At 40.2% G+C, this 10,896-nt stretch overlaps 1 protein-coding gene across 1 annotated transcript in view; it reads left to right on the top strand.

Moving 5' to 3' along the window:
- Positions 1 to 10,896, top strand: part of GNPTAB (N-acetylglucosamine-1-phosphate transferase, alpha and beta subunits) — a 74,855-nt gene that overhangs the window by 31,609 nt on the left and 32,350 nt on the right. The window contains exons 5-7 of the mRNA XM_012650273.1: positions 230 to 435; positions 5,070 to 5,134; positions 5,403 to 5,537. Coding sequence (XP_012505727.1) covers positions 230 to 435; positions 5,070 to 5,134; positions 5,403 to 5,537 — 406 coding nt within the window. The remainder of the gene's footprint in view (positions 1 to 229; positions 436 to 5,069; positions 5,135 to 5,402; positions 5,538 to 10,896) is intronic.

The raw sequence follows: 10,896 nt of genomic DNA, 5'->3' as shown, positions 1-10,896 counted from the left end.
TAATAGGATTTTGAAAGCTCTGTCTTTACAGTTGGACTTAATTTTGTATCATACTTGCTAACTTGCTAAGTTTCTGTATTCATGAGATAAAATTCCTAATTTATTAAAATATTGTGATTTTTAATAGACTGTAGAAAAAAATCTGGAAAATTTAGTAGTCCCAAGAAGCTTCTCATTATTGATTAAATTTAAAGAATATGGTTGTGAGCATGTTGGTATTTCTTTCCAGTGAGAAGCAGTTAGAATGTTTGCTGACACACTGTATTAAGGTGCCAATGCTTATCCTGGACCCAGCCCTGCCAGCCAACATCACCCTGAAAGACCTGCCATCTCTTTATCCTTCTTTTCATTCCGCCAGTGACATATTCAATGTTGCAAAACCAAAAAATCCTTCTACTAATGTCTCAGTTGTTGTTTTCGACAGTACTAAGGACGGTAAGATCTTTTTATGGATATTCTAAAATCATGTTATCGCTGGATATTTGAATAACAGAATTCTGAATGGAATGGAAATGATTCAATTTTAAAGAAATGTCTGATAAGTTAAAAATGGAAAAGAGAAACAAAAGAGCTGTCTTTGCATTTCAGCGTTAACCTCAGAAAGGGATATAAATTGCATGTATTTTACTCCATGTGATGCACATACCCTTCTGTGTTGTGGTGAGGACCTTCAATCCGATACTCACAGTTACCTTATTATCTTGGCTCTCAATTTTTCTAGAGGCTGTTTTTCCGTCACATAATTTAACACAGTTGTTTTCTGCAATTTAGATGTAACATACTTCATACTTTACATTCTGAAATGTCTGGGTATGTAGATGTTATGGATTGAATGTTTGTGTTACCTCCCAAAATTCATATGTTGAAATCCTAACCCCTAGGGTTATACCAGTGATGGTATTGGAAGGTGGGACTTTTGGCGGGTGATTAGGTCATAAGGGCCCTGCTCTTATGACCCTGCAGAGCCCCCTCTGCTCTCTACCATACGAGGTTTCGAGAACATGCTACCTGCAACCTAGAAAAGGACCCTCACCGAAGCCAACCTTGCTAGCATTCTGATCTCAGACTTTTGGCCACCAGAATTGTGAAAAATAAATTTCTGCTGTTTATAAGGCAACAGATGATTAGAACAGATAATGGAATTAAAATTATAATTCCTGGCATAAAACTGCACTCCATCCTTAGAGATTCCATTCTCCCGCCTGGCCACTCAGCTGCTGAGCCCACACCTGCATCTCCTGCTCTGGCCTCTCTCTCTCATTCCTTCACTGTGTTGATCCTCGCTACCTGGAGGCTCTATGGGTTTTATGTGTACAGTGAATGCCGTCATGTTCCATTTACCACACTGAGTCCAGTTCCCAAGCTCCCATTCTATCAGTGTCCCCAACTTAAATCTTTGGAACCATCTCTGACCCCTTCTTACGTTCCTCCTCTGTAACTAGTAATTAACCTCATCCTGTCACTTGCTTTTGTTTTTTGAAAATTATTCTTAGATTCTTACCTTACTCATCTCCTTTCCTCTGCACCAGACTGAATTCCTGGTCACAGATAGTAATAGACTCCTGGCTGCTCTTGAAGAAGATAATATAGTAGGATATACTTGCTTTTCACACTCCTTGTCCTGGTGTTTGGAGTTTGGCCTTAATTGCCTTGATTTCACCTATCAATCCTCATGCCCCTGCCCTCCCTGCATCGTGTTGCAGCTGTTGTCAGTGTCCTCACGGGTACTAGTCCTTCACTCCTACGGCACCTCCCCTTCCTCTCACCTCTCCCTAGCCCATCTTCTCTTTCCAACCCTATCTCAAGTTCTCTCTCCTCTGAAGCTCCCAGACTAGTACATTCACAGTGATTTAATTTTGTTTTTACTTTTCTACACTCCTGTAATACTTATCATTTAACTTAGTTTTTGATTATATGGTAGTTTATGGTGTTCTCATGAAATTTCTTTATTGAGCAGAAACCTTACCAATCTCCAGTTTATGTCCTGAACAATGTCTAATGGTGCTGGCTGCCTAGTACTCAACAAGTGTTTTTTAGTTTGGAAGAAAATTTCAACCTTTCCAAGTGCAAGTATCTCCCCCTTCACACTGTGGGTCTTGAACTATTATGCACAGCAGCAGTCACGCAGTCTAACTCTGCAGCCTGCACCTGGATCTCCTCAGCAAAGTGGTTTCCCAGTCAAGCTTTGATTTATACAAAATGAATTTCCTCGTGTGGCAATTCATTTTACCTCTGGACTAAACTGATTTTTAAAAGGAACTACAAACTGCCTTCTTATAACTTTCTCATATAGTTTAAAGTGGTCATACAGTGCTAATGTAATCCCTCTCCACGTGACATTTCATTCTTATTCCTTTAGCTGTCTCTTAGGGGCTTGTCCAAGTCCTAGTTTGCTCTTCTCAGACTACTTTTAAAATGTGTCAACAGGAAGTGAAATTCTATTTAAGTGTGGTTCAGTTTCTACATGGAGAGCAGAACTGTTCATTCAAGTGAACTTATGCAGCAATGAACACACGGACAAAGATCTCTGCCCTCATTGAGTTTATATCTTGTTAGGGGGAGACAAATGGTAAACACAGTAAATAAGTAAGGTATATGGTTTGTAGAAGATAGTGCTACGGAGAAAGTTTCAGCTGAAGGCAGGGAAGTTGCAGTTCTAATTTTGGTAGGGATGGGCCTCGCTGAAAAGGTATTTTTGAGTGAAAATGTAAAGAAGGTGAGATAGCCATCAACGTGAATATCTGGGGGAAAGAGTGATCTGGGTCAGTAGAGTAGCCAGTGCAAAGGCCCTGAGGTAGGAGTGTTCTGACGTGTTTGAAGAAGAGCAAGGAGGTAAGTGTGGCTAGAATGGAGTGAACAAGTCAGAGAGGCAATAGATGAGCCCAGAGAAGTAACAGGGAGACCAAATGGTGTTGGCTCCAGTAGCCATGACAAGGACTTCAGCCTTAATGCAGAGTGGGATGAGGAATCATTGGAGGGTTTTGAGTAGAGGAGAAATGTGATCTGACTTATATTCTACAAGGATGAGTCTGGCTGCTGTGGTGGGAATACACTTGAGTAGGGGCAAAAGTTGTAATGATGCAGGCAAGAGGGAAGATGGCTTAGATCAGGGAGGTGCGGTGAAGGTGTGAAATGGTTGGATTCTGGATATTTTGAAGGTCAACCTTCAAAAGTTTCAACCTTCAGAGTTTCCTGATGAGTTGGTGTTGGGTAACATTATCACCTTTCTTATTTTAAGTACTTCTGTTTAAAAGCACAAAAGTGTGATGGAAATTCAGTATGGCCACAGCACACTGTTGACTCATACTGAACTCACTGGTGACTAAAACTTACCTTTTTTAAAAAAAACTTGCATGTGGCCGGGCGCGGTGGCTCACGCCTGTAATCCTAACACTCTGGGAGGCCAAGGCGAGCGGATTGTTTGAGCTCAGGAGTTCGAGACCAGCCTGAGCAAGAGCGAGACCCCGTCTCTACCAAAAATAGAAAGAAATTAATTGGACAGCTAAAAATATATAGAAAAAAAATTAGCCAGGCATGGTGGCGCATGCCTGTAGTCCCAGCTACTTGGGAGGCTGAGGCAGTAGGATCGCTTGAGCCCAGGAGTCTGAGGTTGCTGTGAGCTAGACTGACGCCACGGCACTCACTCTAGCCCGGGCAACAAAGTGAGACTCTGTCTCAAAAAAAAACAAAAAAAAACTTGCATGTGCTAATGCCCATATACTTCTTTTAATTTATGCTTAGTTGGTTTTTGGTGCCAAGTTAAAGATTTTACCTTTGTTTGTAGGGTATTTTGTTTTGCTAGATTTGACTCATTGCTCCAAATAGTCACAAACTTGGGGAATCCTTAATCTGTTATCCAAGGTAATAGCACTTCTGTCAGCTTCATGAGAATCCACTTAAGAGTCACATTTCTCTCACAGAGTCCCTAAAATTCATCTGATGATGCTGAATAAAGCAGCAAACATTTCACAAACATGCTTTCTGTGTCTTCCAAAACCTTGATAGAGGATTCAACAAGACAGAACTTATGGGAGACCTCTTCAACCTCCCTCTAGGTTGATTTTGGCTTTATAATTCACATTCTTCAGTGGAATTTGTTAAATTATAATCCACCTAACTGAGTATCCAGTTTATTAGAATTTTTTGATCTGCCAATGTAGAACACACTATACCAATGGAAAGAGAGAGGGAGAGAAGTATGTCTGATAAATTTATTCGTAATGAAGTCATACTCTTAACACCCAGTGCTTCCTTTAAACAGTGTATCGTGAAGGCTTTCTTTTCTCCAGTTAAAACTGTATTTTAATAGTACACTTGAGACCCTTGCCCAGGATTGACATCTTATCTTGGCAGGCTGTAATTTGCAGAACTTGCTCTTTTGGCACACCCTGAAGATCAGAATTGGAGCCTTCTGACCTCTCTCTGTTTTCCATGATTCCTGAACGTCAGCAGGGAGTCTGCTGAGCTCACTTGTCCCCTCACTTTAGAACTCTCTCCCATTTGGACTGTGTCAGTCTTTACCCTCCTTGCTCTGCTCTATTCAGCATCACCAGATGAATTTTATGGACTGTTTGTGAGAGAACTGGGACTCTTAAGGAACTGTAGGATCCACAGTGGCTCCCTGATGTTGACATAAATGCTACTGCCTGGCATTTAAGGGCCCCTTTTCTGGTCACCACTCCCAAATGTTTTGCTCTAATCAAACAATTCTTTTTTTTCTCTCTCCTCAAACATATCTGTGTTTGCTCCTACATCTGTGATTTCTATCATCCTGTCATTTCTTCCTTTGAGATGTAGCTTAAATTGGACTGCTTTCATGAAGCATTCCACGTTTTTGCCTGCACAGGTCTCTCTTTTGCTATTACAAAATTTAACGTTTAATTGTATGCTGATTTAAATTGTTCTCGTTTTGTTGAGTGGGTTAATTTTGTCTCTTCCAACTACTTTTTTTCGAGACCGTGGGTTATACTGCTTTAATAGATCTCGAAATGCTATGCACTGTGTCCTGCCAGACATTATAGTTAAGCATTCATTAAAAATATGCTTGTTTATTGTGTTCCTGATTGTAGTTGAAGATGCCCACACTGGAGTATTTAAAGGAAACAGCAAACAGACAGTTTGGAGGGGCTACTTGGTATGTTATTTTAGATTTAATTGCTTTTTTATAGTAGTCTAGAATAAAAATATGAGTAGTAAAGCTGTTTTCCTTTGAGAACCTTTTTAATGTTTACTTTTTCTCTATGGCTAGCTTACTAATATTAATGACTATTGATTTATGTAATCCTAACATTCTTTCTTTGACGCTTGTATGATGCAATAGATCTTTACTAGTTTTCTCAGCTGTAAGTTTTCACCAGCCTCATGATATGGAAAATGAGTTGTGTTTTTCTCCCTTATTTTAGACAACAGATAAAGAAGTCCCTGGGTTAGTGCTAATGCAAGATTTGGCTTTTCTGAGTGGATTTCCACCGACATTCAAGGAAACAAATCAACTTAAAACAAAATTGCCAGAAAATCTTTCTTCTAAAATCAAACTGGTAAGAACGTAGAAAATAGGGCAATCGGCCTGGTACATCACATTTAATGCGTGACCCTTCTCTTGTGGTCCGTGTTTTCAAAGTGTAGCTAACAATCATAAAAAGCAAAGAGGGACTCTTCTGCCACAACAAGTTTTCATTCGGGTGACTTTTTATTTGTAGAAGAACCTCATTCCTTACTCTTAATTTGGGCAAAATTCTAAGAGTCTTATTTAGTTTGCGTGTTTCCCAGATAGAGCAGAATTTATTTGTTTAACAAATGAGCTCCTACAATGTGTCAGGTGACATTATAGCTGCTGGGGATACAGCAGTGGACAAAACAGACAAAAGTTCTGATGGAATTGATGGTGTAAGGAAGTGGAAGCATGGAGAGAGGAGATGAGGGAAGATCATGAATGTAGTAAATACACAGACTCTAACCTGCATATTTATTCAGAGCTTTCTCAAAGAGAATGTGCTTCAAATATTGAAATGTTTAATAATCTGAAACCATTCATTAATAGCTAATTGAGGCACGAAAGTATTTAGAATGTATACTTATTAACTCCTCAGTCTTGATCATGGATGCCATTTGTTAGGGTTGACTTTGGAGACTGGCTGGGGACATGTGTTTTCCTTAATATTTATTGTTTTCAGAGCCATTCACCTGATTGCTTTAGGACACGGACACGGTCCATGTGGGTATACTATTTTTGACCTTAAGTCAAGATGCCTACTATTTTCTCAGAAATATTCCAGAGTGTAAATCATGAAGGTCTTCTCTTGGAGCAGAGGGCATAAAGTCCTTGGCTCAGAATTTGTTAGACTCTGTTTTTCTTGATTTTATAAAGAAATGCTCTTTGAGTTTTGCCACTGCGTGTAGCTTACCTGATTGGTTCTTATTCCTTCTGTTGTACATTGTTTGATAACCTAGGGGTGAAAGGATAAAGATAGGATGGTGGGGGAGCTGTGACTAGGTGAGCTCTTATTTAGTTCCTATCTTGGCCGTTTTTATACCCTCCCCCTAAATTTCCCTTTCACTTGTTTCTTTTTCCTCATAAGCGTTTCTTTGCTTTATGATACATTGTATAATCCTTGTAATACAATGGTAATGTGATGACCATTTATGAATTTATATTTTTTCCTTTTTCATATTTTTCTTCATAACTTTCTTTATTGTACTTTGAAATGTGGTAGTGCCCAGGCTGAAGTTTTTCTTAATCTGCAATTATTTTAGAATAGATATTATGTCCCTCCTTCCCCTGAGTTATTTTTAATACTGATTTGGGCAGATAAAACCACAGGTTAGCTTTCAGTTCAGCCAATGTTTATTTGGCTTCTTGGCTTCCTAGCTATTAGTTCTAGAATTATAAATACATGTTTATCTGTACTTTTGACTGTCAGATTGCTTATGAAGAAAGAATGACATTCTTGATTCTATTTATAGAATTCCAACTATGATAAATTTTTAAAAGAAAGAAGGTTCATTCCACTTCTCCATTCTCCACTCCAGTTTGAATATCCCATATCACTTGCCTGTTACAGCCACTCACCAGTGCTATTTTGATGCGTCTACTGGTGGATAGGTGTGTGCCGCCAAAGAATGCGAATCCGAAGTTGTGGTTGACCCTTCAGCAAACTATTTTTGGGTGGCATGGTGTGGTATATGCGGGTCGAGGTAGAGTCGGGGAGTAGCTTGAATTGGAGAAGGAGTACCAACAGGCTCCAGGCATGATGATAGCTCTTTTCACAGTTCATCCACCCAGTTGGAGATTTATTTGGATTTCCAGGCTTGTCTTTGTCAAGGCCAACACCTCTCAAGAGTATCAAGCTAATCATCCATGACATTTGTTGCAGATTGTTTTCATGATTCCAACACATGTGGTCAACTTCAGAGACTAGGACTTAGGATTTTTGGAGACTAGAGAGAAAACAAGAAAGAGGAAGAATAGTAGTGTGTTAGCATTGGAGCCCAAGCCTTCAAGTGACTCCTTAGGCTCTACTTTCTGATGTTATTATGAGTGTTCTGAGAAGAAGGTTTCCTATCATTGGGTTTCCAATCCATTTGTGTAGCAAGCATTTATTAAATTCCTTCTGTGTGCCACAGGCTGTGCTGGTTACAACTAAGTGGATAAAAACACCTAAATTAATTTTGGTTACAATCATTTCCAAATAAGAGTTTATACAAAGTGCTGTGAGAACACCTGGGCTTTAGGTGTACTAAGGGCAAGGCAGGCTTTGCATAATAGGAAGCATTTTAGCTGGGCCCTGAATAGAGCAGTCATTCTTCAGCAGAGAAGGGAGTGAAAAAGACCATTCCCAGCACAGGGAGGGAACTGCACAAAGGGCTAGAGGCTTGAAAGTAAATGGTGTTTTCAGGGAACCAAGGCAATGGTTGCTAGCACAGGCAGCAACTTTGCTAAGGATGAAATTGGGAAGACAAATTGAGGCCATTTTGAGAAGGGTCTTTATTAAGGAGCCTGGACTTTATCCTGGAGGCAGGAGGAGGATACAGTCTGATTTATTTCTAAGGAACTTAGTAGAGGAAGGTGTGGTAGGTGTTAGACTAGAAGAGGCTAGAGGCAGGAAAACCAGTTCAGCCACTGCTGCCATAGCCCAGGAAGACATTCCCGTTCAACAAGTGCCTTGGCAATGGGATGCCAAAGATAGAATGGTTCCAGAAACATGTGAGAGACACACTCAGCTTCACTTGGTGACTTATAAGCTGTTCAGGGAGAGGGAAGAAAGGGGAAATGGATCTTTCTAGTGAAGATGGAAGTGATGGAATTAACCACACTCAGAGCTTGAGTGGGAGAAGCAAGTTTTTGGGAAGGAAACTTAATGGGGTGTGTTGCGTTAGAGATACTCATAACATGCTGGGGAAAGGCCCGTTAGGCATTGGACTTCAGGACTTGACAGCTGAACCACTTTGCCCTCCCAGGCTCCCTCGGGAGGGCTTTGCTGAGGCCTGTGTCCCCTGAGGCACCTAGGGCTCAGCTATGTCCCTTAGACTCTAACGAGGCCACAGGCATCTCAAGACAGGTACTGTCCTATTCACCTTTGTACCCCTAGTGATTACCTGACACTAAGGGGACCGCTCAAGAAATGCTTGTTGAAGGAATGAGCAGTAAGAAAGCTGTGACTATAAACACACCCACCATATACATATAGTGCCTTGGGATATACAGGGGAACTTTTTCAGCAGTATGATTGGTTATTCACAAGAATCATTCTAGGCTTTCGGTACCAGAAATGTGCCTTTAATGCAGTGTTATATATACACAAAAACTTTGTCTTTGTCATCATGTTTAGAACAAAACCTAATTTTTTTTTTCCCCCTGAGGAGGGGACGTGGGACTTGAAAATGGTTTCATTTTCAGAGTAATGGATTTGGATTCATAAAACTTTTCTGCTGACTGTAGTCTTATAAATCAATCTTTTATATAAGAGGCTTTCTAATTTGAGATACCTTGGGGTGAGTGCTTTTATGATCTGATTAATTACCCTCTAATTTATCTGTAGAATTTTTGTGTATGATGAACACAGAATTCACCTTTTGATAAATCAGACTGTCTATTAGTCTTTATTTTCACGTCACTCTAAAGCATTTTATGTTCATTCATGGTGGACTTTTTCATTTATTGTTTGATTTTTGGTTTTGTTCACTTCTTTAACATATGTTAGAACAAGTGGGAAAATCTTCCCAAAGCTATCAGTTGAATTCTCACATCAGGTTTAATTCAATTATAGCGGTTGCTGAGTGGGTGTGCAAGACGAGGAGAACACGTGGACCCTGTCCTCAAGTATTTATAGTCACATTTTGGAAGCAGAGCGTGTGCATATGAAATACTCCTGTAGCAAAATAAGATAGTATATGATTAGCTATTGAGGAGAGTAGTAAAAACTTAAGAGTTGGCATTTAGAAACAAGAAAGGTCTGTGTAGGTCAGAGATGGGGGGGAAGTTTTCAAAGAGAAAGGGAGTGTACCAGGTGATTGAAGTATGAACAGGTCACTTGTTTAGGCAGGAAGGACAATGCAGGCAGGGTGGGAACAACATGTTGTTCTACCTGGACTCCGCCCTCTCAAACCTCTGTTTCGGGCCTGTTTAAGGTCAAGATAAATTGTAATATTGTAGTAATGCTCATTTTAGGAACTTCCCTGAAACCATCTTATGCACCCACTCCTATAAAGTATGGTACCTTTTTTGTTTGTTTGTTTTATTACTAAAATAAATACTTTAGTAAATCAAACAACAAACTCTGGTACAGCGTTAAGTTTTAGAAAACCACCAGGGCATATTAACACCAAATAGCTTTGAATTGTCAGATCACTAAAAGGCACTAATTTATTTTTCAGGTGGTATTAGCAGACATGGTTTTTTTTCCCCTAAAAGATTCTTAATGACTTTGAATCAAATCAATCCAAAATAAAAATAGGTTAGATATTCTCAATTTTTGAGCACATTAAAATTGTTGGGAACATAACTTCTTATAGGAAAATTATGTTCGTCCTTTTAAAGTTTGTCATCCTTTTAGGTTTACATGTTCTCCTAGAACAGGTTTTCTTTTGTTTGTTTGTTTGTTTGTTTTGATTTTCTTAAGACAGTCTCACTCTATTGCTGGGGCTAGAGTGCCGTGGCATCAGCCTAGCTCACAACAACCTCAAACTCCTGGGCTCAAGCGATCCTCCTGCCTCAGCCTCGCAGGTAGCTGGGACTACAGACACGTGCCACCATGTCCAGCTAATTTTTTCTATTTTTAGTTGTTTGGCCAATTTCTTTCTATTTTTAGTAGAGACGGGGTCTCGCGCTTGCTCAGGATGATCTCGAACTCCTGAGCTCAAGCAATCTGCCCACCTTGGCCTCCCAGAGTACTAGCATTACAGGTGTGAGCCACCACGCTCGGACTAGAACAGGTTTTCTTAACCTCCAAACTATTGACCATTTTAGCCAGATACTGCTATCCTGTAGGGGACTGTCCTGTGCATTGCAGGAGGTTTAGCAGCATTCCAGGTCTTTATCCTCCAATAGTAGTATACTCGCCCCCAGTTGTGACAACTAGAAATATCTCCAGACATTGCCAAATGTTTCTTTGGGGCAAAATATCCCTGGTTGAAACTGTCCTATAAATAGTATTTGCAGATATGTGGTTGTTTAGACAACTTGATGCAGCCTTTCCTTTTTGGCATTTAAAAATAACCAGTTTGATATCATGATCTTTTCTTTTTTTTTTTGAGACAGAGTCTCACTCTGTTGCCCGGGCTAGAGTGAGTGCCGTGGCGTCAGCCTAGCTCACGGCAACCTCAAACTCCTGGGCTCAAGCCATCCTCCTGCCTCAGCCTCCCAAGTAGCTGGGACTACAGGCATGCACCACCATGCCC

This window comes from Propithecus coquereli, unplaced genomic scaffold (genome assembly GCF_000956105.1).
Source record: "Propithecus coquereli isolate 6110/MARCELLA unplaced genomic scaffold, Pcoq_1.0 Scaffold316, whole genome shotgun sequence".
NCBI lineage: Eukaryota > Metazoa > Chordata > Mammalia > Primates > Indriidae > Propithecus > Propithecus coquereli.
This window is presented reverse-complemented; position numbering and strand designations above follow the sequence as displayed.